Here is a 27,711-nt window from a genome sequence, read left to right on the forward strand (position 1 = left end):
CAAAATTTAAATTTGTTGTTTTTTTTTGTCCGTCCCCTGCCCCCCCCCCCCCCCCCCCCCCCCCCCCCGGAAGAACCAAATTCTCAAAGGCATCGTCGTTCCAGGCGATCTCTTTCATCTCTTCCACTATGAATAATCCCCATTCTTTGGCTTTGAGGTCGAAACCAGGAACCCAGGGATTGGTGAGAAGGCACTGTTCATCGGTAAGAGGAGTGAAAACTTGTGTGCGCTCAGGCTTCGTATCGGCGATCTTCTCTTTGAGCTTGAGCTTGTTAAAGATACATTCGTCTTCTGAGTTATTGCTTTTGTTATCGTCGAGCGAACAGCGGCTTCCTTCTTCCCAATCATCGTCCTCGTCTGTATGAGAACTTTTTCTTCAGTTTCCTTGGCAGAGATTTCCTCTTCTTTGTTGTCAAAAGGGAGAAGATATGGCTTTACGATCTTGCAGCTGGTGTAATATGCCGAAGCATCCATAATTACTCTTCCAGAGACCTGTAACTGTGAATCAGAAAAAGTATAAGTTTTAAATAAACGAGTAGGCTCTTACTGGCTCTTCTTCTTTTACGTCTCCCCCTGTGACAACTTTTCGGCCTTCATACTGCATAAAGTGATAAGTTCGCATTTCCTCAAACTTGCGACCACGAACAATCATCTTGGATCTGATGGCACTTGGATCAGTAGCAAACGAAATGGGCCAAATAGGTAAGGATTGGATACGGCGATGGCCATCATAATCCTCGATAATGGTCTCCATTGTCTTATAACCGAATTGGTCACCATCCCAATCTATATATTTCAATAATATTTCCCAGCGGTTCTTGTCTGTGTGTTGGGCTCGCTTGCGGTTCCTGGTGATACGGCAGATAGCATCTTAGCCGGAAATCTTAGCCATAACAAGCTGTCCGGGTGACAAGACATGCCATAAAACGTCGAAAGCAACATTACCTTTAAGACGTGTCTGTTCAAGGGCCTCGACGGAAGGTTTGACAAGGGGAAGCAAAAAGTCAATGAGGTCTTGGGCAGCTTTGACCATGGCCGGATCAGAAGCAGTCTGGAGAAAGTCTTGAAGTCGATGCCAGCGATGAACGAGAGGAATGTAAGGCGAGCTGAAAGTCCATTTCTCGCATCCCAGGTCGAGATCTTGGTAGTTTTCCAAGACTTTTGACAATAATTTGCGCATGAGAGGGCTGTTGACTGTGAAAGATTTGGTGACCCACGATTTGTGTTTATGTGTGAAGCGCTGCACGATGGGCATGTCAGCCATTTTCGTTTCCATCGCATTTTTTTGCTCTGCCTCGGAAGCAAAGGTTGACCAGTGAACAAATTCTTGCTCATAGAGCTTTGTGACAACAGGCGTGGTGCCGCTGGGGAGGCTGGAGGCCATGTCGCCACCGGTAGTTGACATTGTAGGAGCTGTAGCTGTATCTCTCCCTCCTTTTCTTGGTTCGTGGAGGCTATTGAGAAGAAAAATTCCAAGATTCAAAGCGCAGAGAATAGAAATTGTTGCATATGCGGCAATCACGTGTTGGTATAACTTTGATGCCTGGGAATAAAAGCGGCAAGTGCGAGTGCTGTGGCAGGCAGCTGTAGGGCTCTGCTTGGGCAATCTGAAGTGTAATTGAAGCGTTTTTCACAGCGATATCCGTGTAATTGTTCACTTGTTTTACCTTAATATATAGTTGCCAGTGACGGTAAAACAAATACCAGGTTCAACCCAGCACAAAACGTGGCATGCTGTCATGGTATATGGCAACACAGTCAATATCTAATCACAGATTCGATATTACAATGCAAGGTTTGCAGCATATATCTAGAAGCTACTACATGTGTCGGTGCATAAAGCGGATCCTAGTATCTTTTCATTCATTTCCTTCGTTTGTGTTAAAAATACTAAGAAGGTGATTCTGCGAATGTCACCAAAGTGTCAAAGCTTTGGTGACACTAAAGAGCATATCAAGTCGTACAACGTGGAGAGAACACGTTGCTACAAAGAAATCTGGGCAGTCATGTTGGCACTCATCTCGAAGCTAGAATGCGAATCAGCCCTTTGCCGCGATAATAGAAGACTATTCGTATGTTGGTTGATCTTCTCTTCTAGATCTAATCTTGGGTTTCGTCTAAAGCGCCCAATAAATGTCAATTTCAACAGACTCAACAGTGTTTCTCCACCCGCGATGCATTGCTCTCCCCCACACAGTAACGACGTCTCCCAGCTTGAGATTTCTCACAAACTCGCCGTCACCGGCCCTCCTCCCTTTACCCTCCTCCATCAACCCTAGCGCCTCTGGAGAGTCTGGCGATATGACATCCCAGCATGTCCAAGTAACCTCGTAATCTGCAAAATCTATAGCTGCCGTCCTGTTACGCTGGATTTCGTATGGGCCCTTCCATGGCGTGTAGGGAAATTGATAATCGAGGCCTTCGTGAGGGTCTTCTGCTTTCTTGACTTGTGGCTCAATTGTTCCCAATTTGCGCGCAGTCCATTGTCTCATGTTATTGTCATCTGCTGCGGGCCGATTTTTATATTAGTACGGGGAGGTGCTATTTCTTTCACCGTCGTAATGATACTCACCGGAGTGACTAGCATCGAATCTCTCAATACCGGCGTCAAACCACGTTTTGGCGTCGATGAACGGGCCTGGCACCTCGTCCGTCGTCCAACCTTGATCGTGGCTGCGGATCCGAAAGACAATCTTTCGCGCTGGATTGCTGAACGTGGAAGCATTCTTTATTACTTGCTGGAAAAAATCTCGATCAAATTCTTTAAAGACAGGCTGAGGAGAAGGGATCGTAGTTGAGAATTCTTCATCATTTCCGCCTTCATAAGCACGCTCCGTCAGGCCAACAGGGTAAGATCGAAGCTATAGCGTTATTAGTGCCTCGTCAGCTTCGTTGAAGTGTACATGTATATTCATTCCCCCGCTTCTCCTTTGAGTCTGCTCACCAGAAATTGGAATTCCTCGTAATCAAATTCTCCCTGCCCTATGCAGCGCGCAGCAATAACTTCGTTCAGCTGAGCTTTGGCAGATGATCGGGCCCAATATTCGGCGTAGTCCAGGATGGTTCCCACCAGCTCTGGGAGGATCACCGTTCGAGCCAGCATTGCGCGCACGACCAGGATATCGCTTAGAGTGGGCTGAAAGGACTTATCAGAACTCATTTTAATTTTATTACTCTCTAAATTGAGATGTTGGCATGTATAAAATGACTAAGATATTTTTTTTCGTCTTGCGATGAAATGATGAAGGATCAAAGGGTGTAGTGCTGGTGCTGGAATAGATCGATCCGTGTCTTGGCTGTGTGGCTGATGTCATTCAAATTGTCAGGTTATTCATAGCGTTGCCACGACCAAGCCAAAGCCAACGTGTGATCTAAACACACGCACATAAATCGCAAAGCTGTAATGGGGAAAAAAGTTTTCTCATTCTATTATAATTAGGTATCTTTCTATGCTGATGAGATGGAATTCATAAATTATTCATGTCGTCTATTAATATCTATACTTATACGCTGTATCCCGTAGTTCTCTCTCATGGGGCCGCCGCCGAGGACGTAGGCGGAGGCGACGCCATAGGACCAACATAAGAAACACCAACATTAGCCAAGAACCACTGGTTTATCGGTTGAACGCCAGAATGGAAGACAATCTGCGCTTGGCATCCACCCAGCTGTTCCAGCGTCTGTGGATCCGCAGAAGTGGGTGTGTTGAACGTGGTTGAGCTGGCCATATAGTTGTTGGGTCCGATTGTTGCCTTGGTCATGTCTGCCGTTGCCAAGGTGAATGAGCCGCAGTCAATTGTGGCTCCCAAATAACCGGTCCAGGAGGAATCAGTAGCGCTGTTTGATACAAGGAATGTAAACGTATAGGTAGAGCTACTTTGAACGGCGAAACTGGGGCTGCCGATGAAGAACAGCCCTGCTACGGCTACATTGGTGACGCCGAAATTGGGTGAATCGCCGCCAGGGCTGTGGGACGTGCTGACGGACGGGTTGATCCATGCGTCTGTATTAGAATTGATTTGGCTCCAGGCGCCCAAGCCAGATGAGAAATCGCCGTCAGGAATGAGATTTGTCGCTGAAGGTGAGGTAGTAGCAGCCACCGTGGTAATAGGGGTTGTAGCAGGAGTAGTTATAGGGGTAGTTGCGGGAGTAGTCGTCGGAGTAGTAGCGGGAGTAGTAGCGGGAGTAGTAGCGGGAGTGGTAGTAGTAGTTGTAGTAGCAGGAGTTGTATAAGGAAGTGTTACGGGAGTTGTAGTGGTCGTGGTCGTAGTCGTAGTAGCAGTCGTGGTGATAGTTGTCGTCGTACATGTAGTTGTGACGCCGTTAACTAATGCTGTGGCAACAGTATGCCATGATGTTGCTGTAACTTTAGGTGTCGTCGTCGAAGTAGAAGTCTAAGATATCGAGTATCGTCAGCCATAATGAATAATATGAAAGAGATGTCCTGAGAAAGACATACGACTGTTTTGGTAGAGGAGCAGGCAGTATGAGTGACTGTAACCGTCTTAGGCGGAACGTTGATGCAGCTGCATGCCGCAGTAATACGTTCAGGAGTGTATGGGGAGCACTTTTTGAGCATACACTTCGGTGGTTGCGGCTTTCCTCCTGCGACAGTTCTCTTCAATGGCGCAATTGTTTGAACGCCGGCCGTGACAGTGGCGGTAGCCGTCGATGTCTTCGTCTCTGTATATGTTGATGTCTTGACTACCGTAGACGATGGGACTGTTTCTGTATAGACAGTAGTCGTAGACTTGATGAGGCAGGTTGACGTCGCCGCGGTATGCGCCTTCCACACAGTCTTTGTCCTGTTATGCAATTCTTGTTGGCATTTGTTTCTTATCAATCTGGAATATAAAGAGCACACTTACACTGTGGGCTTCACTGCCGTAACTGTCTTGGTGCACGGCGCGAGGGCAGAGCAATATGCTGACGCCGAATGTGCATATTCGTAATCAGCGAAGCACTTGTAGAGACTGTCATCCCTACAGGAGCTGCGTTCAGCAATCTCTAAAGGAGTTGCGGTTACGCTGGCGACGAGGCCAAGCGCGCTGACGACTATCTTTAGCATCATTTTGGCTGTTTCGAACTCGACGATGCTTCAGAGGGATTGCTGAATGAAGATTCACTCATGGCCTTAATAACAAGGATACGTATTGCATGCTATATAAAAGCTTGCTGCTGTCAAAAAAACATCAATTTTGCCAATACACTCTACCTTGGTTGGATCTCGAATCTGACTATTACAGCTCTAATCAATTAGGCGTTGTTTCTTGGCTTAAAATACGCCACTAGTAGCTCAAATCGAGCGCCAGCGAGGGGATACTCCTGTAGCATTTGTATTGCGGCTGAGATATAGTGCGATGTTGATGTCACTGCCCCTTAATAGTGCTCGGAACTATTTGCACTAGCAACACTAGCTCTTCATCTCGTATAGGGATTTTTTCTTCAGCTTGTATTCCTTGTTCCTGGATATAATTAGGTCGCTCGCTTTGTTTGGACGCGGGTATTCCTTAGGCGCTTATTACTCAATCTCAAGTCTTTGGGAGTGGGGAGGAGGCAATCTCGGAGCTTCGCTTCCGCTGTCAAATACTAAAAATATGGCAACACTGCAAGGATAGAAAAAATATTGACATGAATCAAGATTCCAATGCTGTACTCGTCAGATTTGTTTTACTTGAGGGTATGAGTATCGTTGCAGTCAGAGTTTGTCTCAGCCGGATTTGTGTAAAGTAAATACAGATTCAATTTATTTAAAATGAAGCCAAAAATCTATTACCCGTTGATATGACTTTCAGTAAACCTACTTTTCGTTTTGAGGCGAGCCGAAAAGTTGGTTTACTAAAAGTCATACCAACGGGTATATCCCATATATTTTAATAAGCATTCAGTGAATGTTGATTACTGTCAGGCGACAAAAAGCTCCGACACATTCAGCTAGGACCGTGCTGCCACAGAAGAAGAAAAACCTAACCGAGCTTGAAATAAACTACATGTACCTAAGATATTACTCCTAGCCTGCTGAGAGCTCTAGCTGTAACTTCTCAAATCTCATAAACACAGCACTAAGTAAGGTTAAAGCTGCTGCAGCAATAACGAGGCCATAGAGCGAACTAATTGTTCGAACAAGTGCACCAATAGCTAGGTCTTTCACATGTGCATTGCTATGTGTTAAAACGATAGACTTAGCGCCAGCAAGTGCAGATTTTAAATCTGCCTCGCTGTAGTTAAACTCCTGCAAAGCAGTCTGAAGAAATTTAAGTCCAAGGTTTTGATAGATAGAACCCGAGATTGCTAATGCAATGGAAATCGAACCCAGCTGCGCTACATTGATAAAACCAATAGCGGCGGAAACCTCATGCGCCTTCACTTTGGCAGGCGCAATTGCATAGGCAAGCTGCGACGAAAGACCAGAGCCAACGGCTATGAGAATCTCAAACCCGTATATTGCACCAACGCTTGTGCTGGGCGTCACAACATACATGAGCGCGCCGCCGATCAACATGAGGGCCCCTGAAGGTATATACCATGGCATGTAATAGCCAAAGACTGGTAGTAAGACGCCGGAGAACATGGTGAAACTAACATTGAGCGTTATAAAGGGCAGCAAGCGTACAGCAGCCATGATCGCAGAGTCGTTCTTGGTGAATTGGAAGAATAAGGGTACATAGTAGACTGCCACAAATAGACTTGAGGAGGCACTTGCAGTCGTAAAATAGAGGAGAAGCATTGTACGTCGTTTGAGAAATTGGACGGGGAACAGTCGGTTTTTCTCAGTCGTGAAGATGCAAAACGTCTGTTGAACTGCGTAGCTGACGAGAGAAACGCCAAAAGCCACCCAAAGGCCAATTGTCCTACCAGAACTCCATTCCCAGACGGTACCAGAATACGCCAGAACAACCATGAAGAGCGTAAAGGTAGACGCATTCAATACGGCTCCAACCCAGTCAACAGCTACCAGCTTCGACTTTGCTGATATTGTAGGTTGAGGATTGTGGTGAGGGAACCAGAACACATAGATTGGTGCGGTAACAGCGGCCAGTACCAAGTTGATATAGAACGCCCATCTCCAAGTGGCGGCGCTGCTGGCAAATGCTCCGCCGACAACAGGACCAAGAATAGCGCCAGTCCCCCAGCATAGCCCAACGAGAGCATTGTATAAACCACGCTGCTTAAGACTAGTGAAGACGGATATGTAGTGGAGGCAGCTAGATACAGCTTGTCAGCATGAGACTCTTGAGATTATGCAGTTTATATGTGCTACAAGCTGGGGCCACATCTCACCCAAGATACATTCCAGCTCCTCCAACTCCCGCTATAACTCTGCCAACAATCATGGCATTCATCGAAGGTGCAGCTCCACATACCGCGCTTCCGACTTCAAATAGGATTATGCTCGCAAGATAGAGCCATTTGATATCAAAAGAGCCATACAGGGAGCCGAGCAAGAGGATGGTGGCAACGGAGCCCATAGGAAAGCCAATGCCGACCCAGGACAGCTTCTCAATCTCTCCCAGAGACTCTAAGATGGGGCCTTGGACATCTGCTGCTATGGATGTGTCTAGACCTGTTGGTTTTTGTTAGCTCGCTGGGAATCTGGCAGTTTTTTTTGTCTGCATTTATGCCATACCATATAGAAGAGCGGTGAGATACAACCCAACGCAAATAGAAATCCATTTCCAGGACGAGATAGACTGCTGCGTGGGTTGTGCCGTATCGTTGGCCTTTTTCTCATTTTGAGGTGGCCTCTGATTTTCCGTGTCGTCAGATGAATTGCCATCTAGTATGACTGGATTCGCCTCTTTATGTAGATTCATTGGCTTCAATTGTATTTAGAAATGTTTTTTTAAGCTGCAATATTTCTTTTTCCCCTTTCCGAACAGATTTGAAACAATTAGGATAAATAGTGATGTTTGTCCAGAATTGTCTTCCGTTATAGACTGGCGCGGTCGAATCTTATGATGTTTTTGAGATGTAGCAGAATCTACAACTACGCTACACCTGAATTACTACGCATTACTTACAGCGATAGATTTCAAATCGTACTGATTTTTAAATTTCATATTGTGGAACTCATTGAAAAGAATCTGGGCTTCACCCTTAGTACTTGACTTAGTTCCGGAGACAGCTTGCTTACTTCCATATACAGGAAGTACAAAATCCAGCACATATTGTATAACAATACATTAATTACGCCTCGTTTCTCTTAATGCTTATAAATATTGATACATAAATCGCCATTAGTCCGTGTGGAGACACGGAAAACTTATAAGTATCTTCCGTGACCATTAGCACACTCCCAGGGGATATAAAACTAGATTGCTGTTACTACTACGGTGAATGACAAAGCAATCGGATATTTTACTAAAATTCCCGCTTTAAAAGATATGTATGGCACAGCAGCCAGTCCACTATTATCTTTTCATCCATTTCGAATTAAAGTAAACAATGAAGCAGAAATATCTTCAGACGAAGCTTTAGAAATTCAACCTATCTATCCTTGATCTCAAGAATTATATTCTACATTGAGCCAAAAACATTCTGGTAGCATGGCTTGCGTCAACATTATAGCTGGGCTCGTTGATATAACCATTGATCAATTAAAGTGTTTAAACCACCTTCTCTCTTTTTGTCCCATGTCAAGTGAACTGGTGCAATAACATCTTACTCAGATACACTGATAACATACTTGCTCGCACTATTCTTTCCGTCTATTAGATCCTTCAGCACCATGGAAATTCCACCGAACCCACCCTCAACACCCTCGAAAAGGTGATGCGAAATGAGATTATTGGCCAAAGCATCAGAGAGATAGTGGGAAAATGCATGTGCGAACGACTTCAGCGCAGTGAGTTGTCTGACCTTACGTTCGGAACTGGTAATGTTTGGCCCCCACAGTCCTGATGCAAAAGAGACAGTCGTCTTGATTCCGACAGCGACCTGTGATTATAACTCTTGTGGAAGAACCCTGCTGAAACGACCTTTGACAGGATCCACCAGTTTAACTATGACGGACGTTGTTTGAGGGATACAATAGCGTCTAGGGCATATTCTTGTTTCAGGGCTTGCTTTTGGATCTCAACAGCGACAGAATTCGAGGCTTTGCGATAGTCTTTGGTACGATCCCCTTTGGAGCCGTCGAGATGCGAAATCTGTTCCTCGCCCTGCAACAACATATATAGGGCGAATATTAGATAAGAAACCAGCTTCACTGCAAATGCCCCAACCGATGAAGTTACACCAAAAAACAAGAGGTGTTACATCTTCTACACGGACCTAAAGCTCAAGTAAGCGCAACTCTCTGTACAGATAGGATCGAGTTTTTTTTTTATTTCGTCAGTGAGTGATTTGCAAACGCTCTGCGAATTATGTCTAAGAGATACCTTGTCAGTAGCTCTGCAAAAAGGTAGGAAAATATGCCAATGTCGTTGGACACTCTTTCATTCTGGATTTATGTTTTGACGAACCATCTTAATAATCTAGAGCAGATATTCACTTATTTCGTATCCACCCCCGTTAAGGCTGGGAAATAGATAAACAGAGGTCAGAAACGAGACCACGCATGGGCTAAAGTAAATCCAGCAGTTCCGCAGAAGGTTTATCGGCAATTCATCAGCGTAGATTCTATTTCTGTATGCAAACTATTGTCGAACACTCCTCTCTCTTATGCCCCCAGCTAACCCTCTGAAGCTACATTATGGTAATCACAAATCCAGCTCACCTAGCTTTACTAGTCACCAAACGTAGCTTCACCATATTAGTAATAGCACCTACACAAACGAAAAGCAATTTTTAACATCTACCTCTGAATCTGTAAATAAAAGCCTATACTAGTAAATCAATTCGGTCAATTCGGTCAAACAATACTGCCATAGCCTGAAAGGGCGAATTTCAAAACTACGCTAGCTTATAAACACCAATAGTTGAAGAGCTGCTAGTCTCTGTTGGCTTGTACGTGGGCTAGCTTGCTCCATCGGTCGGAGTCAATACGTAAACTGCCGATTCAAACTCTAAAATCTTTCAGCTTACAAGTAACTGATGAGTAAGCATCTCCTACGCTTAGTCAGTTTGTATCAATAGTTGCTCCGTGTCTTAGCTTCAAAACGGCATGTTTGACTGTTTTGACCGTCATTGGCAGTAATACCCCATCGTCTAACTGCTTTTCGAGGTAATATGTCCGCACCGGAAGCTTCTAAGAGAGTTAAGGGACGTCCCCGAAAAGAAGTAAATGCTACAGCTTCATCCGTAAAGGTTCGTCATTACTATTCGGCGTCCTAACGATGTAATCAAACAATGCAAGCTTACTAGATGCGTAGATACAAAGAGAAAAGAACAGGCAGGCTCAAAGTATATTCAGAGCTCGTAGAAGGGCCACTGAGGCTGCGAATGAGCTACGAATATCACAACTTGAGAACACAGTTGAACGGATGGGGGACACCTTCCTCACACTCGTGAATCATGTTATTCATTCGAATCGGAAGAAAAGAGATCTTGAACTAGCAGGAAAGCTCCAAGAGTGCATCCACACCTTTCTTACTTTGGCTGCAACCTCATCAGATCAAATATGGGATGATTCTCCAAACATTGGAAACCAGGTTGATATGCGCCAATCAACTCCGCACATGATCTGTAATCCTGGTACTGAGGGTACAGCTGGGCCAGCAGCTGTCGTGGAAGACGCAAGCTCATCCCAGCAAGCCTCGAACTTACCACTCTTGAAGCAACAGAATTCTGGCAACCTTTGGAGTCTTCTCGATCAATTTGATTCATCTTCATCCTTGTTTCCCGAGCTACCTGGGCCTCCTACGAACGTGCTGGGAAACGGCTGGACAACGGACCTACCGTTTGCATACACGGCCACTCTTAGCCAGGCTGTTAGGTATCCCGTAGCTCAGTCCATAAGTACTCTCATCATCCAGGCCACCCTATACTATGTCTACTACATTCTGCTAGAAGCAAACGATATATCGTACTCGGATGTGGCCAAGAATATATTTGGCTATGCGCTTAAATTACACTCGAGAGAAGAACTATTATCTAACATTCGATGGTTCTTGGGTCCAGGGCAGCGGGAGGCCTATCGATTGGGCATAGCGGGATTTCAGGGTGTAGCGGGATTTGAGATCCTGGATACTCAAGATCTTGGCAATATTCCAACGCTGAATCCTTCTGTAGATTCCGATGCGTTGAGTGACATTCAAGCAAAACCAATCCATAGCACCAGCCCACATCTTGCATTACTTAATGCAAACGGCGTCGAATCTTATTTACTATACCATGGCATGAGGAGAATAGCTCAAGATGTCCTCGAAATCGACCTAGGGCAGCAGGAGAAGTGTTGCGAAGCACAGTCGGAACCATTTTTCACGATTAACCCCAATTTGATCAGTGCAGATGTATTTTTCCCCGCTGTGTCGAAAGGAGGAAGCAGAGCAGCGGCAACCTCAACCGAACAAGCCTCTACAACACGAACTGTGAGATTCTCGGAATCAACTTTCATAAGGCTTCTAGTTACGCAAGCGTCACATTGTCTAACCTATGGGCCTGGGTATAGAAAAGACCGTTTGCCTGATTTGCTCGAAGCTGCTTCGATTCCAACTTGGGAAAACAATAACCAAATTGACTACCAAATAAGAGCATCATGATATGAGAACGGAGTTTGAGTCACAGTAGTCTCACAACAAGAGGAGGGTGGCAGATAATTGAGTTTTGTGTTTAAGAGACGCAGGTCGGTGAGAGGTAGATTCTGCAATATAGCCTTGAGGTCGACCGTCGACCGCAGCAGTCTCACTATGTTACTGGTTTTTCGTCTCTTGTCCACATTTAATTCAATATACGTAGTTTCGTGAGTTCTCAAACGATCAATTATATCTGCTTAATATTCAATTTAAAACGATTTGTTGGCATAGGCTGGCCCACCCTTATTTCTTCCCCCTTTACCCCTCGAATTTCAACCCAGCCGCCAAGTAAAAGTTTATACCCTGATATTAATAGTATTCATTACAAGTGTACGGCACACACCAATCACATCATTAGGCTACTTTATGTAAACAATCTAGTACTACTATGCATGATAGTTTTACCACGTTCACACTCATTGATTTCTGAGGCGGCGTCGGCATTTTTATTCAAAATTCCGCTTAGGCCGATTAATAGCTCTATGTTAGAGATACAACGAAAGCACTCAATCATGCTATTCTTGAAGTCATTAAAATGATTTGTAAGAAAGTGATTATTGAACCAACTAAGTAGCTCTAGTTTAGCAATGCATTAAGCAACATTGCCTCAAACATATGCTGATGCTGCGGGAACAGCGTTGTTTGGCGGTCTCGGCAACGATATAAATACACAATCTAATACAAGATTAAGAAACTAATTCTCTTGCAACAGTTTCTCTTGCAACGATTTCTCATTAACAACTTGACAGACGGAAAACATGGCCTCTTTTGTTACAACCCACATTAAACCCTATGATGCCCTTACCAACATAGTGGCGGCCAATCCACTTACTGGCAAATCTTTCCTTATTACGGGCGCCGGTCGAGGCGTAGGCGAGCATATTACACGGGAAATTGCGGCAGCAGGCGCACAACGGATTGGACTCGTTGGTCGTAACCTTCAGCGTATTAACGAGGCTAAAAAGCGCTTTGAGGAAGCTTTTCCCAACACTATATTGAGGCATTTGCAGCTGATATCACCGATGAGGTAAAGATCGGGCTTATTTTTAAGACATTTGGTGTCCCTGACGTCTTAATTAATAACGCTGGCCACTTCCCAGATGAAGGACCTTTCATTAAAGAAAATTTAAGGAGTTGGTGGACTGGTTTTGAGATTAATGTTTTGGGCACTGCAGTTGTTACACAACAATTGCTTCGAGCTAAGGCTGAGGGCAAGAGTGCTATTGTCCTCAACGTTTCTACACGTGCTGCTCATATGCGATTTCCACTACATGGATATTCAGGCTATTCTGGAAGCAAACTGGGGCAAGTACGGGTTTTCGAACACATCCGATTTGAACATCCGGATGTTCGCTTCATTAACTGCCACCCTGGTAGCATTGAATCCGATGGTTTCGCTAAGTCTGGTGCTGCAGAACCACCTACCGGCATGACAGATGGAAAGCTTACAGGCCAATTTTTTGCGTGGCTTGCTTCCAATGAATCAGAATTTTTGAATGGAAGATTTGTTTGGGCTGAATGGGACGTTGATGAACTTAAGGGAAAGAAGGAGCAGATTCTTAGAGAGGATTTATTGCTTACAACAATTGATGGCTTTACTCAGGGTTGGTAATATTGAACACGGATTTTTGCTCGACTTTATAGTTGATCATCAGCTAAGCTTAATAACTAAGTATAAACTAGCCGGGTTTCTTAAGATGAGAAAGAAATAGTTGTTTAGTCCAGTGGTGCCTAACTACTAGTACATGCAGCGTGGCCGTGTGACTGTGGCTATGTTCTGCTATGCAGCCTTTGTGGTTAGTCGCTAGAGTGTCAAGCTTGCAAAGCTGAAAACTACCAACATTTAAGATCCCTTTTTGTGCACTTTGTGGCAGTTGTTCAATTTTTTCCTTTTGTTCTTCATTAATCCCAGCTTTCAGATTAATCGCATCATTGATCGGGCGAAATGAAAAATACCGCACCAAGCGAATATAGTTATGAGCCCATCGACTTTAGTGGCCCAGCGATTCGGCTCCTTCGTCTCTGCAGAGGAATTGGTAGCGAGGTGGTCTGTGAGCTTTTTCAAGCAAAGCTGTGCGAACGAGATGATTCAATTTCTTACGAGGCTCTGTCCTATACCTGGGGCCTCCCCGATGTTCGAGAGAACATCGTTGTAAATGGTAAGCCGCTGAGCGTCACGGTAAATCTCTATCTCGCGCTTCAGCAGCTTCGCCAGCGGGATGAAGATAGAATACTGTGGATAGATGCGGTATGCATTAACCAGAAAAATCTGAAAGAGCGAAGTCATCAAGTTCAACAAATGGGAGAGATCTATAAGCAAGCCGACCGTGTAATATTTTGGCTTGGGTCTGGAACAGATGAGACCAATGTCTTTATGAGGTCTATGGAGCTCCTGCAGAAAGAGAGTATCCGCCATCAATGCAGATCCTGGGCTCGAGAAGACGACCGATGGAAGGCTCTCTGGGGCAAAGTTCACCTGGAGCTAAGCTTCTCCTATGAAAAGTCAACCATAGAACAACTACAGCGCCAAGGGTTGAAGATTCTACTGGACAGACCCTGGTTTCGAAGAGTTTGGATATTACAAGAAGTGGCAAATGCTAAATCTGCATTGCTATGTTGCGGTACACAATCTGTTCCAGTCCGTGTTTTCGCCATCGCTCCATTAATGTTGAACGTTACACCTAGCGCGCACTGCCAGGCAGTTTTAGATATCATGCCAGGGCTATGGAGAGAATCTACTTGGTGGAGCGAAAGCAATAGTCTCTACACCTTATTGAAGATGTTCGGTACGAGCGAGGCCACGGAGTCGCGGGATCTTATATATGCATTAAGAGGAATTTCTTCAGATGCAAGAGATTCCAAAGCTTTGTTACCAGATTACGAGAAGTCTGAGGAACAGCTCACTCGCGATGTTATCCGCTTCATTTACTATTGCGAGTTAGATGATTTTCAGAGCTTTGAAAGGCAATACATACCGTCAGATGTACGAGCTCTTGCAGCGAAGTTAAACTTGCTAAACTCTCAGAGCTGTTCAGCCCTCGCAGGAAGTTCCAAGACAAGCAATATGAGTTTATTTCTGAGGCGGCCCGAATTCAAAATTGATATGAATATGATCTACAATCTAGTTTCTCACGACTTAAGCGGAAAAGCAACGGAATTGCTCTATCAACATCGAGGAAGCGAATTTGAAACGAGCCAGGAAATGATCATGCAAGCGGTAAAGAATCAGTCTGCAGCCAAAGAAGTCGTTGAAGTCATTCTTCGCAATCAAAATAACCAGCTTGCCATTACAGAGAAAATTTTAATAGCTGCAGCAGGAAATACTGGCTGCGGACATGCAGTGCTCGAGCTCCTTTTACCATTCGCCACAGACATCAATGTCCCCAAAATATCTGAAGCTGCAGCAAGAAATAGTGGCTGCGGAGATGAATTAATGAGATTACTGTTACCTTACGCTAAGGACATGAACATCTCGAAGATAGCTAAAGACGCGGCTTGGAACAAGGGATGCGGCGATAAAATAATTGAACAACTTTTGCCATTGGCGAAAGGCGACGACATCACCAAGCTAGCTGAAACGGCAGCTAGTATGGATAAAAAGGCCGAGAATTTGATACATTTGATCTTTCAACGATTTGAGAAAGACATCAATGTCTCACAAAAGCTCTTGGAAAATGCTGCGAGAAATGAACAATGTGGGGAACGGTTATTGACATTTCTTTTCGACAGAAGGCCAAACGGCTTAGAGTTCTCATCTGAAATGATGCGTGCTGTCATTTACAATAAATCCAGTGGGATCGAATTACTGAAATTGGTTCTTAATTACCGACAACCAGGTATTGAAGTCATGGAGCAGGTGGCTCAATACGCAGATGAACGATCTGCGCCATGGGGTAAAGAAGCATTTCAGCTTTTTCTTGAACATCAAGCAGTTCAAAATCCTACAGTTACAAGCGAAGAGTTTGCAGTATTCGTCAGATGGTGCAGCACAACAAGCGTGAGGCAGTTTCTTCAGTCAAGGAGATCTAAGGCAACTATAACCGGCGAGGTAGCCAGGGCGGTGGTTCAGAACAAATCAAGTGGAGAATTCATCATCCAGCAGCTTTTACAAGAACGAAAATATGGCGTTAGGGTGGAGCATAATGCGGCGATTGAGCTTATTAGGAAGCTTGGCACATCTGTGTTGAATTGGCTATTACTATACCGACCAAAGCAGTTTACAGATAAGAAGCTCATCGTGAGTGAAGCGTTGGATCAATTCATGACAGCTGGGGAGCGTCTTATTCGGAATCCGCTTCCATTTGCAGCTGAAAGAGACTACAAAGGAGTGGTCCAACTTTTGCTCGAACGTGGTGCCTTTATAGAAGAAACATCTAATACTGATGATACTGGCCCAACCGCTTTGGTCCTTGCCGTAGCCTCGGGTCACAAGGATATGGCATCGTTTCTTATTCAACATGGGGCTAATATTGAGGCAGTGGATGAAAATAGGCGTACTCCTCTCCTTATAGCTGCAGAGGATTATCATGGATTAGGATTAGCGGAATTATTCTTATATCAAGGATCTTGCGTCAACGCAACGGATAACAGTGGAAGAACACCTCTCATGGCTGCTGCACGAAGCGGGTCTTGGGCAGTAGTCAAAATACTTCTCAATCGAGGAGTCCAAGTCGATTCGAAAGATAAAGAGGGAAGGACGGCTCTAATGGATGCCGCCGTTGGAGGCCACTATGATGTTGTGAAGCATCTTCTCGATGGAGGCGCCAATGAAGCTATTGTGGATCGGTATGGAGACACTGCGTTGGCTATGGCGACTAGAGAGGGGCATCTCAAGGTGATCCAGGAATTCAAAGACCACCAGAAAAGGAATTGGCGATTTGGTGATCTCTATGGTCTGGGAAAGCGACAGTCTTTGAAGGGTCTGAGTGACATCTAGAGCTAAGCTGCCGCTTACTAACGCCTTGCAGATAGGACACCAATATGTGGTTTTGGGAATTTCGAGAAATAGAGAAAGAAAGGTTAGATGTTAAAAAAAAAGAATATACTTTTGCGTGTAGGCGTTGCAATATACGGCTACTAAAATGATAAACTAAATTTTATTCAGGAAGAAAACAAGAAAGACACGAATGGCAAATTCGGTGGCACAAGCGACAAAAATCAAGCGTATGCACTTCTTACGAAATACATATATCTAACGACATATGATGTGGATAGGATAAAAAGCGATTGACTAAGGCGCGTAACTCAATCGGCGAAGAAGATGACTATACCTAGTGTCTAAAGCTCGCTGTCAATCTGTTTTAGACGTCTAATGACATGATAGGACATTCAGCGCAAGAAGAGATGGAAATTTTTAGAATAAAAATATATCATTCGGCCTAATGAAGTCTTCAGTATATGTGCATCGCTCTAATGTAGCTCTCCAATCCCATGTAATTTTCTGCTAGGTTTATTACGAATTTCTTTTGGCGACACGACCGTGGGGGCGCAATTAGGAGATTTGGCAGCATTTGGCGTTCTTTAGACGTGTTATTGAAATCCCCCTTAGCCCTCGAATGTCTTGACGCTTCCCTCGCTTCTAGTAACACACTCAGTTGTCTGTACAACCTGCAGCTCTCCATCATCACCTTTACGGATATCAACGATCATTACAACATGGCCAGTCTGCTCCTCTCCGGTCTTTTTATCATGATATTTGAGCTCGCCATCGTACACAAGTGAACCGCCACCGTTAGGAGATTCCCAAACTTTGACTTCTATGGCGTGGAGTAGGGTCAGGTCGAAGTTCGCACGGGTGCTGGTAACGTACGCGAGATAAGCTTCGCGGGGGGCATGGTCGTGGTTGATCCTATCAAAGGGTACGAGTCAGTCATCGATATAGAGGCATCGTATCGCAGAGGCATGGCATGGGGGTAGAAATGCTGACTTGATGACTATATCTTTTGCAAAAGTCTTGTCGAATGCGCTGAGTGCGAGATCATCATCTGGCTGAAACAAAATCTTTCCCCAATTTTCCCCTAGCCAGTTGAAGAGGGCGCTGTGTTTGGTGACTTGAGACTCTGCCATGTTTTGATACGTATAGAAAATCTGCGGGGGTCAAAGATAACGACTTAGGAAGCTTCGAAGATAGTAATTAAAATGGAGAAATAGTCCTGAATATAGCCATCGAATAGAGAGATATTACATAGACTTATATAGGCGTCTAGAGCTCCAAGAAAAAGTATATCGTATACCCTACCCAATGTATTGGTCATATCTTTTGAGCTATAAGCTGACATCCAAGCCTTGGGGCTCATTGTTTAAGCTAGGCGCGGAATAGTAAATCATCAAAATCTGACTAGTACATAATCTAGAGCTTAATCTCCCCTCACAATGAAACCGCAGCAGCCCAAATGATCCAGGTTCAGACTTCTGTTGGTGGCCTGACCTAACGTGTTACTATTCAGGCAACGGTCTCAAACTCCTAGCTATAATTCCACGAATAGCAATAGTAGTTCGCCGCAAGCCGCAAATTCCATTGAAGGTAAAGTATCCTATTTAGAGTAGAACTTGAGGATATCTCATATTTTCTTGTTCGCAGCGTAGTATTAAATGCTCTATATCTAAAATATGCTCTGAGTTGGCTATTAAAATGAGTATATTCTGAATAACGCTCGCTATACTACTCGAAGACATATGACACCCTGATGAAGGTGCGCAATGGCAACGCCTCTCATGTTTGATGCAATAGGCTTTCTCTGTAAGCTATATAACTAATTTAACGATGCTATCGATATATTTGGTAAAGATTCCCAATTCTCCCTCCCTATGCTCATACGGTATAATCGCCGTAGGAAGCCAGGGGGGTGGCAGGGTCCACTCGCAATGGGCCTGGAACAAAGCTGGAGAACTTCCAGCTTGCAAAATGTTCGTCTCTAACCATGCATTGTATCCTAGCATGCAGTGGAAGGGAAACACGTAACACACCCCACTATACAATGCGAATAGCTAACATGAAGATCGCGTATAAAAAGCGACAAAAGTTCCAATATAATCAAGTAAAAGCCCATCCTCTTAACATCTATAGGCTATTAATAATAAAAGCCAAGATTTTATTTTATTTAGGCTCCTATTATAGCAGGGGAGGCATTCTTTGCCTGGCGTTTGTGTGTGACGGCTTTTTCTTCCACACTTTTCTTGCCTTGACACAGCCCTGGAGAACTCCACATACGTTAGGACAATAAACTGCAAATCTCGCAACTTGTCTACTATAAGCCATTGAGTACCAATCATAGCGACATACTAATACTAATGGGAGCACTGATGGACGGAAATAGCTAAATGTATCACTTCTAGCTAAGTCAAGGCATATTTCCTAGGAGAGGCTAGAGCATTTATAGTCTCAAACTAATTCTATACATTAGTGAACAAGGATAGTCTCTTCCAACGCGATATTATAGGCGGAGTACGGTAAAATATATCTATATGGATAGTGCTGCTTTCGAATTAGCCATAGTTGAAAATGTCTTGAACGACTTCCGTATTCTTCCGACAACCATCCAGGTTAGAGATAGGCGTCGATGAAAAGATATCACATCTGTTGCAGGAGGTGGGAGCTGCATACATGTATAATATCTCTTCGCTTATCTCGTTGGGATACATGTACTCTGTAGTAAGGCAAGACTTCGTGACATATGTAGATACTAATAGTAATTGGGCCAATCAAAGCGCCGCAAAATCAGAGTACATTGCTCATGCGCTAGAATACCTGTAAGCGTAATTCTTGAGTATCTCCACCGTTACATATAGATACTTTAGACCTAGCAGCACCTCGCCTAAAATGGTGGAAATAAAGTCTAAGTCAGTTATGATCTAAGTCGTGACAAGTAACTCGTCGATGGTAAACATCATATCTTACCGAGGGCCGAAAACCGGTACCCAGGTAGGTATGTCCATATTTGTAAGTCTTCAGTTTCGAGGCAACTTACTTTTGACTGACGGGACTCTTCTCGACTTTTCTATCCAGGGGGAAAGAGGAAAAAGCTTTGCGACCCCTCACTCAAGGCTCGTCTTTTTATCCGTAAGTAGAGTAGGGCTAGGATATACAAGTGAACGCACCAAGATAAATGGACCCGGCGACGGTTCGAATATGGAATGGTAATATTTTAGGAGGAGTGTGAATTTCCACATGCGATGTGAGATAGTTAACGCTGCCGGCCGAGACATGGCTGCTGGAAGGATTCATGCTAGAAATGTATTATTACATATGTGAGATAGCAAGCAAGCAAAGCTGCGAACTAGTAAGTTCAACAAGGATAAACAAAATCATTTCGAGCCATACATTATACACACAGTGTACATACGAGAATGGCCATTGGGAATATCTAAGCTTATTTGTTACTAATTCTAGGAATCCCTTTTCTACCTTCGCAAAGTATTTGTGTTAACCACGCCTTCTTATGTTAGCCTACCGATGAACAGGTCATTGTATTAATGTTTCACTGATTTCCTACAATAAGATTCTTAAACGCTATAACTTCATAGTCTCTATTTCCCAGCAGCTGAGTATCCAACTTGTCAACCTCGATTCCCTAGCCCAAATCAGGTAAAAATCTTGTAAAATCGACTACCTACTTAGTAATTTGCGGTTGGCTGTCAAGTCCAGCTCTCTTGACAAATATACCTCAGGTGACATTAGTGCCATGCAAAGTCGCCGTTGCGCCCGATCTTGCTACATGTACCTAGTCTGATGAGCTTGGACTTGATATACAATATACGACGTATGACTTGTTGATTTTATCGCGTTACTCCTGAGCGGAAACTTTCCCAAGCTTGCTAGAGTAAAAAAGAAAGATATAATGCTACAGTTAGGAGCGAAATAGCCGTCCTGTAAAAGTTAAAAAGAAATTTAAATCTTACGCACGAACATGTACCCTACAGTGGTAATTAAACCTTTACGCACGCGGTACTAAAGACTGTACAAGCTCCTAGAAAAATAATAAACCGGATGTATATTATGCCGGACCGTATTTGCGCCTGAGGCAGTAATAAACCAGCGAATTGTTAAAACTCCCTATAAATAGTAGTCCCTTCACGAACCAATGCCATTGGAATGGTGCCAAATCTTACCTTCATCCAACAATATTTCATAAATAATACAATCATCTCAAAGCTAGAGGGTGTCAATGCGCCTACTGATGAAAATATAAGCAACAACTAATACTTAACATTTAAGGCTTAATGCAAACTGCCACTGCGGTTCCATCAGGCAACAACAGATGGGCTAGTTCGAGCCACTAACTTGAGCAATATATATCATCTACTAACATCACACCTCTGCGAACAGCTGCGTAATATACTTGTAATGCTAACCTGGGCTGCTTCCATCTAAGGAGCATTAATTACTCCTGCAGCGGATTCAAAGCAAACGACGTTCTCAAAAGATATAACTCGAAGTCTTTAATCCACTCCTTTTCCATTATCAGCCAAGAAAAGATACTTGTGTCAAAACATTACCAAGATCCAAGTCACATAGCAAGCGGCGCATCAAAGCGCACATACTCAGCGAGGGCCAGTGTCCAACCAATTAATACCCACATGATAACACAGGCTAGCCGTTTACCGCTTGCACCTAGGACCTATCAGGCATTCCCACAACCAAAGGAGTTCTCACAGCAGGGAATCTCTAGCTTCACTTACATCATATCTCCAGCACTAGCCCGCCCGCGCCAGTGTTATAAGGACATCAGCACTGTAGAAATAAATCCTAACAGTATTTCTTAGAATAATGAAGTGAATTACTTTATATATTAGCTGCGAAGCCCTTTACTTAGTGTTGTAAACAGGATTAATCAAGCAAAGTGAAAAAAGCAAGATATACTAGCTATAGTAGTAATATCCCCTTTAGTACCATTGACTCCATGCTGTATTATAGTAATGACCGTTATCTTATAATACAAGATAATTATACCCCTTGTCCGCTATTGCTAGACATTGATTGCGCTTTTAGGCAGCTAAATACTTATATACACTTTCCATCATTAGACAATATACACTAGCAAGAAACAACTTTTAACAGTGGGATGATTTACTTGCTACTAGAACAGGACCTTGGTTTAGCTGGGACCTCTAGTTTATATACACGGGACTGGGAGTTTGATCTTTTGCTTGAAGACTAAGCCTGGTCTAAGCAAAGCGCATGGTCTATTAACTAGGCCAAGTGCAAGACACTTGCTAAGCCCTGAGAGCACATTGATGGAGTGAATGACATGAGCTGTGCCATAGAGGGCTTAAAGTGGTTGGAGAATTAATTACGGAATTATACACGGCAGTAACTTGCAGAGATAAACTCTAGTATCTATGGCTAACTTTGATTTGTCTCATATCTCAGATTGGAACATAGCAGCTATTGGTGTAACCCAGATCCCCGAAGTTAGCTCTTAGTTTACAGTCCCTTCTAATATAAAATTTGTTCGGCCCCTACGACCCTCCGAGATCAAAGTGAAAGGAAATTAAAGAGAAAGAAACAACGCTGGCTTTTCCCTATAGCATATTCGAAGCTCAGTGAATATAGGCGAAGGTAGGAAGTAGTTGCTAGCTGGGCTTCCTGCTTCCAAATCAAACATAACCAACTACGTAGGTCGCCACTGAGAACCGGAAAAGGGCTGCTAGTAACCAATGAGGGAATTATGCCTGCCTCCGCTCCAAGAGAACTTCATCACCAGTACACGGCCTGAACGGCAGCCGATAGCGATCGTTGATCCCACCTGAGCCTTTGCCATCATTCGATAGTCTGGAGGTAGCCAAAGCATCCGCTTTCCATCCTTTACAATCCATACACCGTCGGTACTTATACCCCAGTCAGAGTGGCAAAAACCCCGTAAGATTGCGTCAGTCGACTGATTATCGATGGCAGGCGTTAGAGCCGGGAGATCCAGGTTCAAAAGTCTAATGTCGGTAGAGAGGAGAGACTTTGTCATCGGATCAAAGGAAAGGTAAGTAACCACCAGGTCAGTCTCGAGCGTCTGCACGCACGCGCCCGTCGCTGCATCCCAGACCTTGACCGTCTTATCATACGAGCCTGAGGCGAGCCGCTGGCCATCCGCCGAGAAGGCCACCGAGCTCACCCAATCGCCATGGCCCTCGAGCGTCTGCACACACGCGCCCGTTACTGCATCCCAGACCTTGACCGTGTCATCGTACGAGCCTGAGGCGAGCCGCTGGCTATCCGCCGAGAAGCTCACTGAGCTCACTGAATTACCATGGCCCTCAAGCGTCTGCACGCACGTGCCCGTTGCTGCATCCCAGACCTTAACTGTGTTATCATCCGAGCCCGAGGCAAGCCGCTGGCCATCCACCGAGAAGGCCAGCGAGCTTACTATACCACTATGGCCCTTAAGCGTCTGCACGCACGTACCCATTGCCGTATCCCAGGTCTTGATTATATTGTTATCCGAGCCCAAGGCGAGCCGCTGGCCATCCGCCGAGAAGCTTACCGAGCTCACCGAGCTCACTGAATCGCCATGGCCCTTCAGTGTCTGCATGCATGTGCCTGTTACTGTATCCCAGATCTTAATCGTGTTATCATCTGAGCATGAGGCGAGCCGCTGGCCATCCGCTGAGAAGGCCACTGAGCTTACTATACCGCTATGGCCCTCGAGCGTCTGCACATACGCGCCCGTTGCTGTATCCCAGATCTTGATTGTGTTATCATCTGAGCCCGAGGCAAGCCGCTGGCTATCTGCCGAGAAGGCCACCGAGCTCACCGAATCACTATGGCCCTCGAGCGTCTGCACACACGCGCCCGTCGCTGCATCCCAGACCTTGACCGTCTTGTCGTCCGAGTCCGAGCCCGAGGCAAGCCGCTGGCCATCCGCCGAGAAGGCCACCGAGAACACTGAACTGCTATGGCCCTCGAGCGTCTGCACGCACGCGCCCGTTGCTGCATCCCAGACCTTAACTGTCTTATCATGCGACCCTGAGGCGAGCCGCTGGCCATCCGCCGAGAAGGCCACCGAGAACACTGAACTGCTATGGCCCTCGAGCGTCTGTACGTATGCGCCCGTTGCTGCATCCCAGATCTTGATCATGTCGTGCGAGCCCGAGGCGAGCCGCTGGCCATCCGCCGAGAAGGCCACCGAGCTCACCCAATCGCCATGGTCCTCGAGCGTCTGCACACACGCGCCCGTCGCTGCATCCCAGACCTTAACCGTCTTATCATACGAGCCTGAGGCAAGCCGCTGGCCATCCGCCGAGAAGGCCACCGAGCTCACCCAATCGCCATGGCCCTCGAGCGTCTGCACACACGCGCCCGTTACTACATCCCAGACCTTAACCGTCTTATCACGCGACCCTGAGGCGAGCCGCTGGCTATCCGCCGAGAAAGCCACCGAGCTCACCAAATTACCATGGCCCTCGAGCGTCTGCACACACGCGCCCGTCGCTGCATCCCAGACCTTGACCGTCTTATCGTGCGACCCTGAGGCGAGCCGCTGGCTATCCGCCGAGAAGGCTACCGAGCTCACCCAATCGCCATGGCCCTCGAGCGTCTGCAGGCATGCATTCCAGTCTGATTCCAGGTTCGGCTTGAGCGTGATCCAGTTCGGCTCTTCCTTTTCGAAGAGCTCTCTTATTAGGCTGCGGGTGGGACTAAACACGAGTGCTGATGCATAGACCTGTAATGGAGCAATCTCAATGGCCCGCTTGTGGGAAAGAATAAAGCGGCGCGCGTCCTGAAGTAGTTCCGTTAGTTGTCGCGCTTCCTTGGTTTTCTGCTAACATGTCAGAACGTCTCCAGTTTGTACATGAATTTATAACAACTCACTACTAAGGCTTGGAGCTTCTGCACTTCCCTGACCCCCTCCGACATGCTATGTAACAGGCTAAGAGATTCTAACCAATAGAGATACTTCTTTTGAAGGAAGTCATGGACGATCCCCGCGTCCTCTAGATCCTTGTCACTTATCTTCGCCTGGCGTTCCGAGTCATCGAGATGGTCTACCCAGAAGACGCATGAATATCGTATCGAGGCCAATGGGTCAGGGTCGGGCGGCGAGACCTGATTAATGGGAAATCCTAGAGTGCCTAGTTCGTAAACGTCACGTTTAAGATTCTCCGAGAGAGCCTCCAGCGACCTCGAGAAGATGGCATGATGCTGGTGCGCGGCGCCAGAGGGTAGGATTTGGTCAGATGCCTTGTTAAGCAGGAAATCCTTGGCTGATTGATGCACAAAGTAGATGACGCCTTCTCGAAGAGTCAGGAAAGAACCGCAGGATCTGATGATTTCTTCCAAGTCGTCCCGGTCGAGATCCTCGAGTGACTCAACAAGAACCTTCAACTCGCCCAAGGTGATAGGTCGGTATAAGGCCGAAGCAGTGGCTAAGACTTCCCTGCAAAGGCCCGCATCCTTCGAATCACCTATATGCCCTATCATTCGGTCATAGAGCGAATCAAGCCCCGGAGGGAATGACTTCAACGTGTTGAGCGTATGCCGTTTTCGGACCTTGGGATCTGCGAGCTCTTGGCAGACCAAGGCGACCCAGAGAAAAGTGTCGTCGGCATTGGAGGTTAAGTAGGTCTCGACAGCGTCCCTTGTTTCCTTGTCGTATTTCTTGTGGCGTGCTAATCGATCCACCTTGTATCCAATGTACGTATCGACAGCCTTGGAGATAGAGTCCTTGTTCAACTCGAGGTGCAGCCTGACTTTCTGCTCCAAATTGTCCAATTTCTCCTCAATGTCCGGCCAGCCGCGACTAGACACGATCCACTTGACGCGAGAAGGCTTGGTGATGAAGTCGAGAAGCTGATATCGATTCGTCTTGCACTCGTCGAGGGCATCAATGATAAGGATCGCACCATTCAGGCTTGGATCATTGAGCATGGCCGCAAGGATCTTGGATAAGGCTTCCCAGGCATTCCTGTCTTCAAAAAGCTGCTTACCCGCATGGTCGTGCTTCTTCCGAACATGCGAGATGAGCGACGGCTGTTGGTCGACGAGAAGGTAGATCAGACCACGCAGCACGGCCGTCGCATTACTCAGTCGTGCCTCAGTGGCCTGGCAGAAGAAATAGGACAGGCGATTGTCGAAGTCCTTCTCCAGCTCGTCGATGATGCCGCATAGCAGCATCGTCTTGCCCTTGCCAGGGTCGCCTTTGATCCAGAGCAGGTGGCTCTGCGGATCGTTGCGCCATCGCTGGAAGTCGTCATTGTCGAGGATCCAGCGGTACGAGTCCCTGAGCAGGCCGCCCTTTGTATCTTGGATGCGCGTCTTGTCGTCGCGAGGGTCAGTCTCGCGTAAGTCTTCCAGGCATTGCTTGTCCCTGTCATCTTGGTGTCTCCTTTCCTGCTGCCGTGTTTGGTCCTGGATGGCCGAATGGATGTCTTGGAGATTCATCTCTAGAGCGCTTGCGGTATCGGTAAGTTTCCGGAGATATATCTTGCTCTGTTCATTGTTGTATTGATCCGAGTCTGTTCGAACAGCAGCCTCGGCTTTCTGGATGTCGTCGAGCTGGCCAGCCCAGTCATCTAGTCGGAACACGTCCCTCAAGACCACGGCAGCCCAGTTGCGGTGGTAAAGGCAGACGCTCTTCACCTGATACGAGAGAAGTTTCTCGTATAACTGCACGACGTGCTCCTCCAGTTGGACTCGCAGTCCCGCAGAGGATTGCTCTGCCTTATTCTCGTCGAGAAGTAGGGACACCAAGTTCCAGTACCATTCCATTCTCGACAGGACGTAGGTGATGCCATTGCGATTGTAGCGTGCCTCGGTGACGGGGTTCGAAAGGATCTAGCAACTGTTAGCGGGGGATCATCTATCGTTCTCTTCGGTTAGGAAAGCTGATCACACACACCTCTAGTCCAAGGCAGACGCCAACCCAGGCGATGGCGGCTTCCGGCGCGGCTTGTACCGCCTTGTCTACTATCCCCCTCACCGCTTGCACTGCTTGCAAGCCTTCGTCGATTCCTCGCTTGATGGACGTTGCTTTCTGCGTCCGGTCTAATCCATCCCGGACCAACTGCTGCATTTGGCGGCATCTTGTCTCACGAGCCCCCTCTATCTCGTTCTCCGTTGATTCGCAAGTAGCAGAGCTCGGGTCCTTTCGGTGAAGTCCAACTGATAGGATCTTCTCGTACGCTTCGACCAGTTTGGGCTCGCTCGCTTTGAGGTCGTCGTAGGCCTGGTTCCAAAGTCGCTCCTGTAGATTCGGCAGCGGTGAGGTCTCGGAATCTGTCGAGGTGGGTGGAGAAGGCGTTGGCTGAGATGTTGGTCGAGCTGCTGGTTCAGATGCAGGCTGAGACGGTGTCGGTGAAGGTGGTGAAGGAGCCGAAGAAAACAACAGCTTTTTGGCCTTGGATTCGACTTTCTCAAACCAGTGAGGCGCCATCTTCACTTTGAAGAGGGCACCTTGGCCTTGTTGCGCGATATGACGGTATCAGCGAGATGGCTTCTGTTCGGATCGATGAGTCGGGACGACAAACGGATTGTCATCACTGACAACTTGGGCAGCAACATCTTTGCGGGATTTCTCGTGCGGGGAAGGGAGGCGTAGCCAGACGCAGCTTGTGAGTCCAATAGGATTGCTGAGTAAAGGGATAGCTGCGCAGGCTCATCGCAGGGCTCTACCGTGTTCGAAGTGGAAAGTGCTAGGCAAAGCAAGCGAGCGAGCGAAGAGGTAACAACATGCAGGCACGTGAATATATGGGGACTTTTCCTCCATCTCCGTCATCAAGGCTTCCCGGTACCATTAAAATAAGGCACAGCGCATTGCAGATGCGTTGAGTAGCCCTACTAAAATAAAAGTAGACTGTTGTTTCTATTCCCTGTCCCAACACTTTACGCGGCCCTTTAACTGCACGATAGTACTCAATGAGCTCCGAAGATGCCTCTTCTGAAGTTAGTACGTCAACGACTGCGACGGCAATGTAGCCGCCAATAGCCGTGAGGACGTGCCACCTATTTCCCATTAATATCAAGCCAGCCAGTTCAAGAGCAGCGCTGCATTACTTGTGTACAATTTGTGAGCGTCGAAATGCAAGCTGTTTACAGTGCGGCAGCCAC

At 46.1% G+C, this 27,711-nt stretch overlaps 8 protein-coding genes across 8 annotated transcripts in view; 2 read left to right on the forward strand and 6 right to left on the reverse strand.

Annotated features, from left to right (window-relative positions):
* GGI43DRAFT_421597 (P-loop containing nucleoside triphosphate hydrolase protein) overlaps positions 1–1,384 on the reverse strand; it is a gene marked incomplete at both ends in the record, with an annotated part of 2,153 nt that extends 769 nt beyond the window's left edge. The window contains 4 exons of the mRNA XM_083207984.1: positions 77–352; positions 439–492; positions 548–870; positions 946–1,384. Coding sequence (XP_083062666.1) covers positions 77–352; positions 439–492; positions 548–870; positions 946–1,384 — 1,092 coding nt within the window. The remainder of the gene's footprint in view (positions 1–76; positions 353–438; positions 493–547; positions 871–945) is intronic.
* A 282-nt stretch (positions 1,385–1,666) lies between these two features.
* Positions 1,667–3,302, reverse strand: GGI43DRAFT_399661 (uncharacterized protein). Its single transcript, XM_083205370.1, has 3 exons — positions 2,945–3,302; positions 2,573–2,861; positions 1,667–2,506 (listed from the first exon to the last, which is right to left on the reverse strand). Exons 1-3 carry the CDS (start codon positions 3,158–3,160, stop codon positions 2,118–2,120), a joined length of 894 nt encoding a protein of 297 aa, XP_083062667.1. The 5' UTR covers positions 3,161–3,302; the 3' UTR covers positions 1,667–2,117.
* Positions 3,303–3,530: 228 nt separating this feature from the next.
* On the reverse strand, positions 3,531–5,071 carry GGI43DRAFT_381815 (uncharacterized protein; the record flags this gene model as incomplete). The annotated part of the gene is made up of 3 exons (XM_083203169.1): positions 3,531–4,394; positions 4,460–4,805; positions 4,869–5,071. 3 exons carry the CDS (start codon positions 5,069–5,071, stop codon positions 3,531–3,533), a joined length of 1,413 nt encoding a protein of 470 aa, XP_083062668.1.
* A 939-nt stretch (positions 5,072–6,010) lies between these two features.
* On the reverse strand, positions 6,011–7,814 carry GGI43DRAFT_381816 (major facilitator superfamily domain-containing protein; the record flags this gene model as incomplete). Its single annotated transcript, XM_083203170.1, has 3 exons — positions 6,011–7,205; positions 7,282–7,564; positions 7,628–7,814. 3 exons carry the CDS (start codon positions 7,812–7,814, stop codon positions 6,011–6,013), a joined length of 1,665 nt encoding a protein of 554 aa, XP_083062669.1.
* A 2,231-nt stretch (positions 7,815–10,045) lies between these two features.
* Positions 10,046–12,025, forward strand: GGI43DRAFT_311536 (uncharacterized protein). Its single transcript, XM_083201704.1, has 2 exons — positions 10,046–10,248; positions 10,314–12,025. The coding sequence occupies exons 1-2, from the start codon at positions 10,171–10,173 to the stop codon at positions 11,640–11,642; spliced, it is 1,407 nt and encodes a 468-aa protein (XP_083062670.1). The 5' UTR covers positions 10,046–10,170; the 3' UTR covers positions 11,643–12,025.
* Positions 12,026–13,533: 1,508 nt separating this feature from the next.
* On the forward strand, positions 13,534–16,915 carry GGI43DRAFT_311542 (uncharacterized protein). The gene has a single exon (XM_083201705.1). It carries the CDS (start codon positions 13,621–13,623, stop codon positions 16,609–16,611), a length of 2,991 nt encoding a protein of 996 aa, XP_083062671.1. The 5' UTR covers positions 13,534–13,620; the 3' UTR covers positions 16,612–16,915.
* On the reverse strand, positions 16,916–18,040 carry GGI43DRAFT_311545 (uncharacterized protein). The gene is made up of 2 exons (XM_083201706.1): positions 17,602–18,040; positions 16,916–17,523 (listed from the first exon to the last, which is right to left on the reverse strand). The coding sequence occupies exons 1-2, from the start codon at positions 17,739–17,741 to the stop codon at positions 17,220–17,222; spliced, it is 444 nt and encodes a 147-aa protein (XP_083062672.1). The 5' UTR covers positions 17,742–18,040; the 3' UTR covers positions 16,916–17,219.
* A 3,599-nt stretch (positions 18,041–21,639) lies between these two features.
* On the reverse strand, positions 21,640–27,166 carry GGI43DRAFT_311637 (uncharacterized protein). The gene is made up of 5 exons (XM_083201707.1): positions 26,504–27,166; positions 24,478–26,439; positions 23,881–24,424; positions 23,609–23,631; positions 21,640–23,350 (listed from the first exon to the last, which is right to left on the reverse strand). The coding sequence occupies exons 1-5, from the start codon at positions 27,035–27,037 to the stop codon at positions 22,322–22,324; spliced, it is 4,092 nt and encodes a 1,363-aa protein (XP_083062673.1). The 5' UTR covers positions 27,038–27,166; the 3' UTR covers positions 21,640–22,321.
* Positions 27,167–27,711: the final 545 nt, after the last annotated feature.

This window comes from Trichoderma evansii, assembly GCF_050947405.1.
Source record: "Trichoderma evansii strain SZMC 28006 chromosome Unknown GGI43scaffold_5, whole genome shotgun sequence".
NCBI classification, from domain to species: domain Eukaryota; kingdom Fungi; phylum Ascomycota; class Sordariomycetes; order Hypocreales; family Hypocreaceae; genus Trichoderma; species Trichoderma evansii.

Excerpts from the sequence above, each read along its gene's own strand:
- GGI43DRAFT_311637 (XM_083201707.1), bottom strand. The coding sequence starts at position 27,037 with ATGGCGCCTCACTGGTTTGAGAAAGTCGAATCCAAGGCCAAAAAGCTG. Across the intron at positions 26,440-26,503 it reads GCGTCTGCCTTGGACTAGAG|ATCCTTTCGAACCCCGTCAC; the intron begins GTGTGTGTGATC and ends AACAGTTGCTAG. Across the intron at positions 24,425-24,477 it reads AGAAGCTCCAAGCCTTAGTA|AAAACCAAGGAAGCGCGACA; the intron begins GTGAGTTGTTAT and ends ACATGTTAGCAG.
- GGI43DRAFT_311545 (XM_083201706.1), bottom strand. The coding sequence starts at position 17,741 with ATGGCAGAGTCTCAAGTCACCAAACACAGCGCCCTCTTCAACTGGCTA. Across the intron at positions 17,524-17,601 it reads GCAAAAGATATAGTCATCAA|GATCAACCACGACCATGCCC; the intron begins GTCAGCATTTCT and ends ACCCTTTGATAG.
- GGI43DRAFT_311536 (XM_083201704.1), top strand. The coding sequence starts at position 10,171 with ATGTCCGCACCGGAAGCTTCTAAGAGAGTTAAGGGACGTCCCCGAAAA. Across the intron at positions 10,249-10,313 it reads CTACAGCTTCATCCGTAAAG|ATACAAAGAGAAAAGAACAG; the intron begins GTTCGTCATTAC and ends CTAGATGCGTAG.
- GGI43DRAFT_399661 (XM_083205370.1), bottom strand. The coding sequence starts at position 3,160 with ATGAGTTCTGATAAGTCCTTTCAGCCCACTCTAAGCGATATCCTGGTC. Across the intron at positions 2,862-2,944 it reads ACGAGGAATTCCAATTTCTG|CTTCGATCTTACCCTGTTGG; the intron begins GTGAGCAGACTC and ends ATAACGCTATAG. Across the intron at positions 2,507-2,572 it reads ATTCGATGCTAGTCACTCCG|CAGATGACAATAACATGAGA; the intron begins GTGAGTATCATT and ends ATCGGCCCGCAG.
- GGI43DRAFT_311542 (XM_083201705.1), top strand. The coding sequence starts at position 13,621 with ATGAAAAATACCGCACCAAGCGAATATAGTTATGAGCCCATCGACTTT.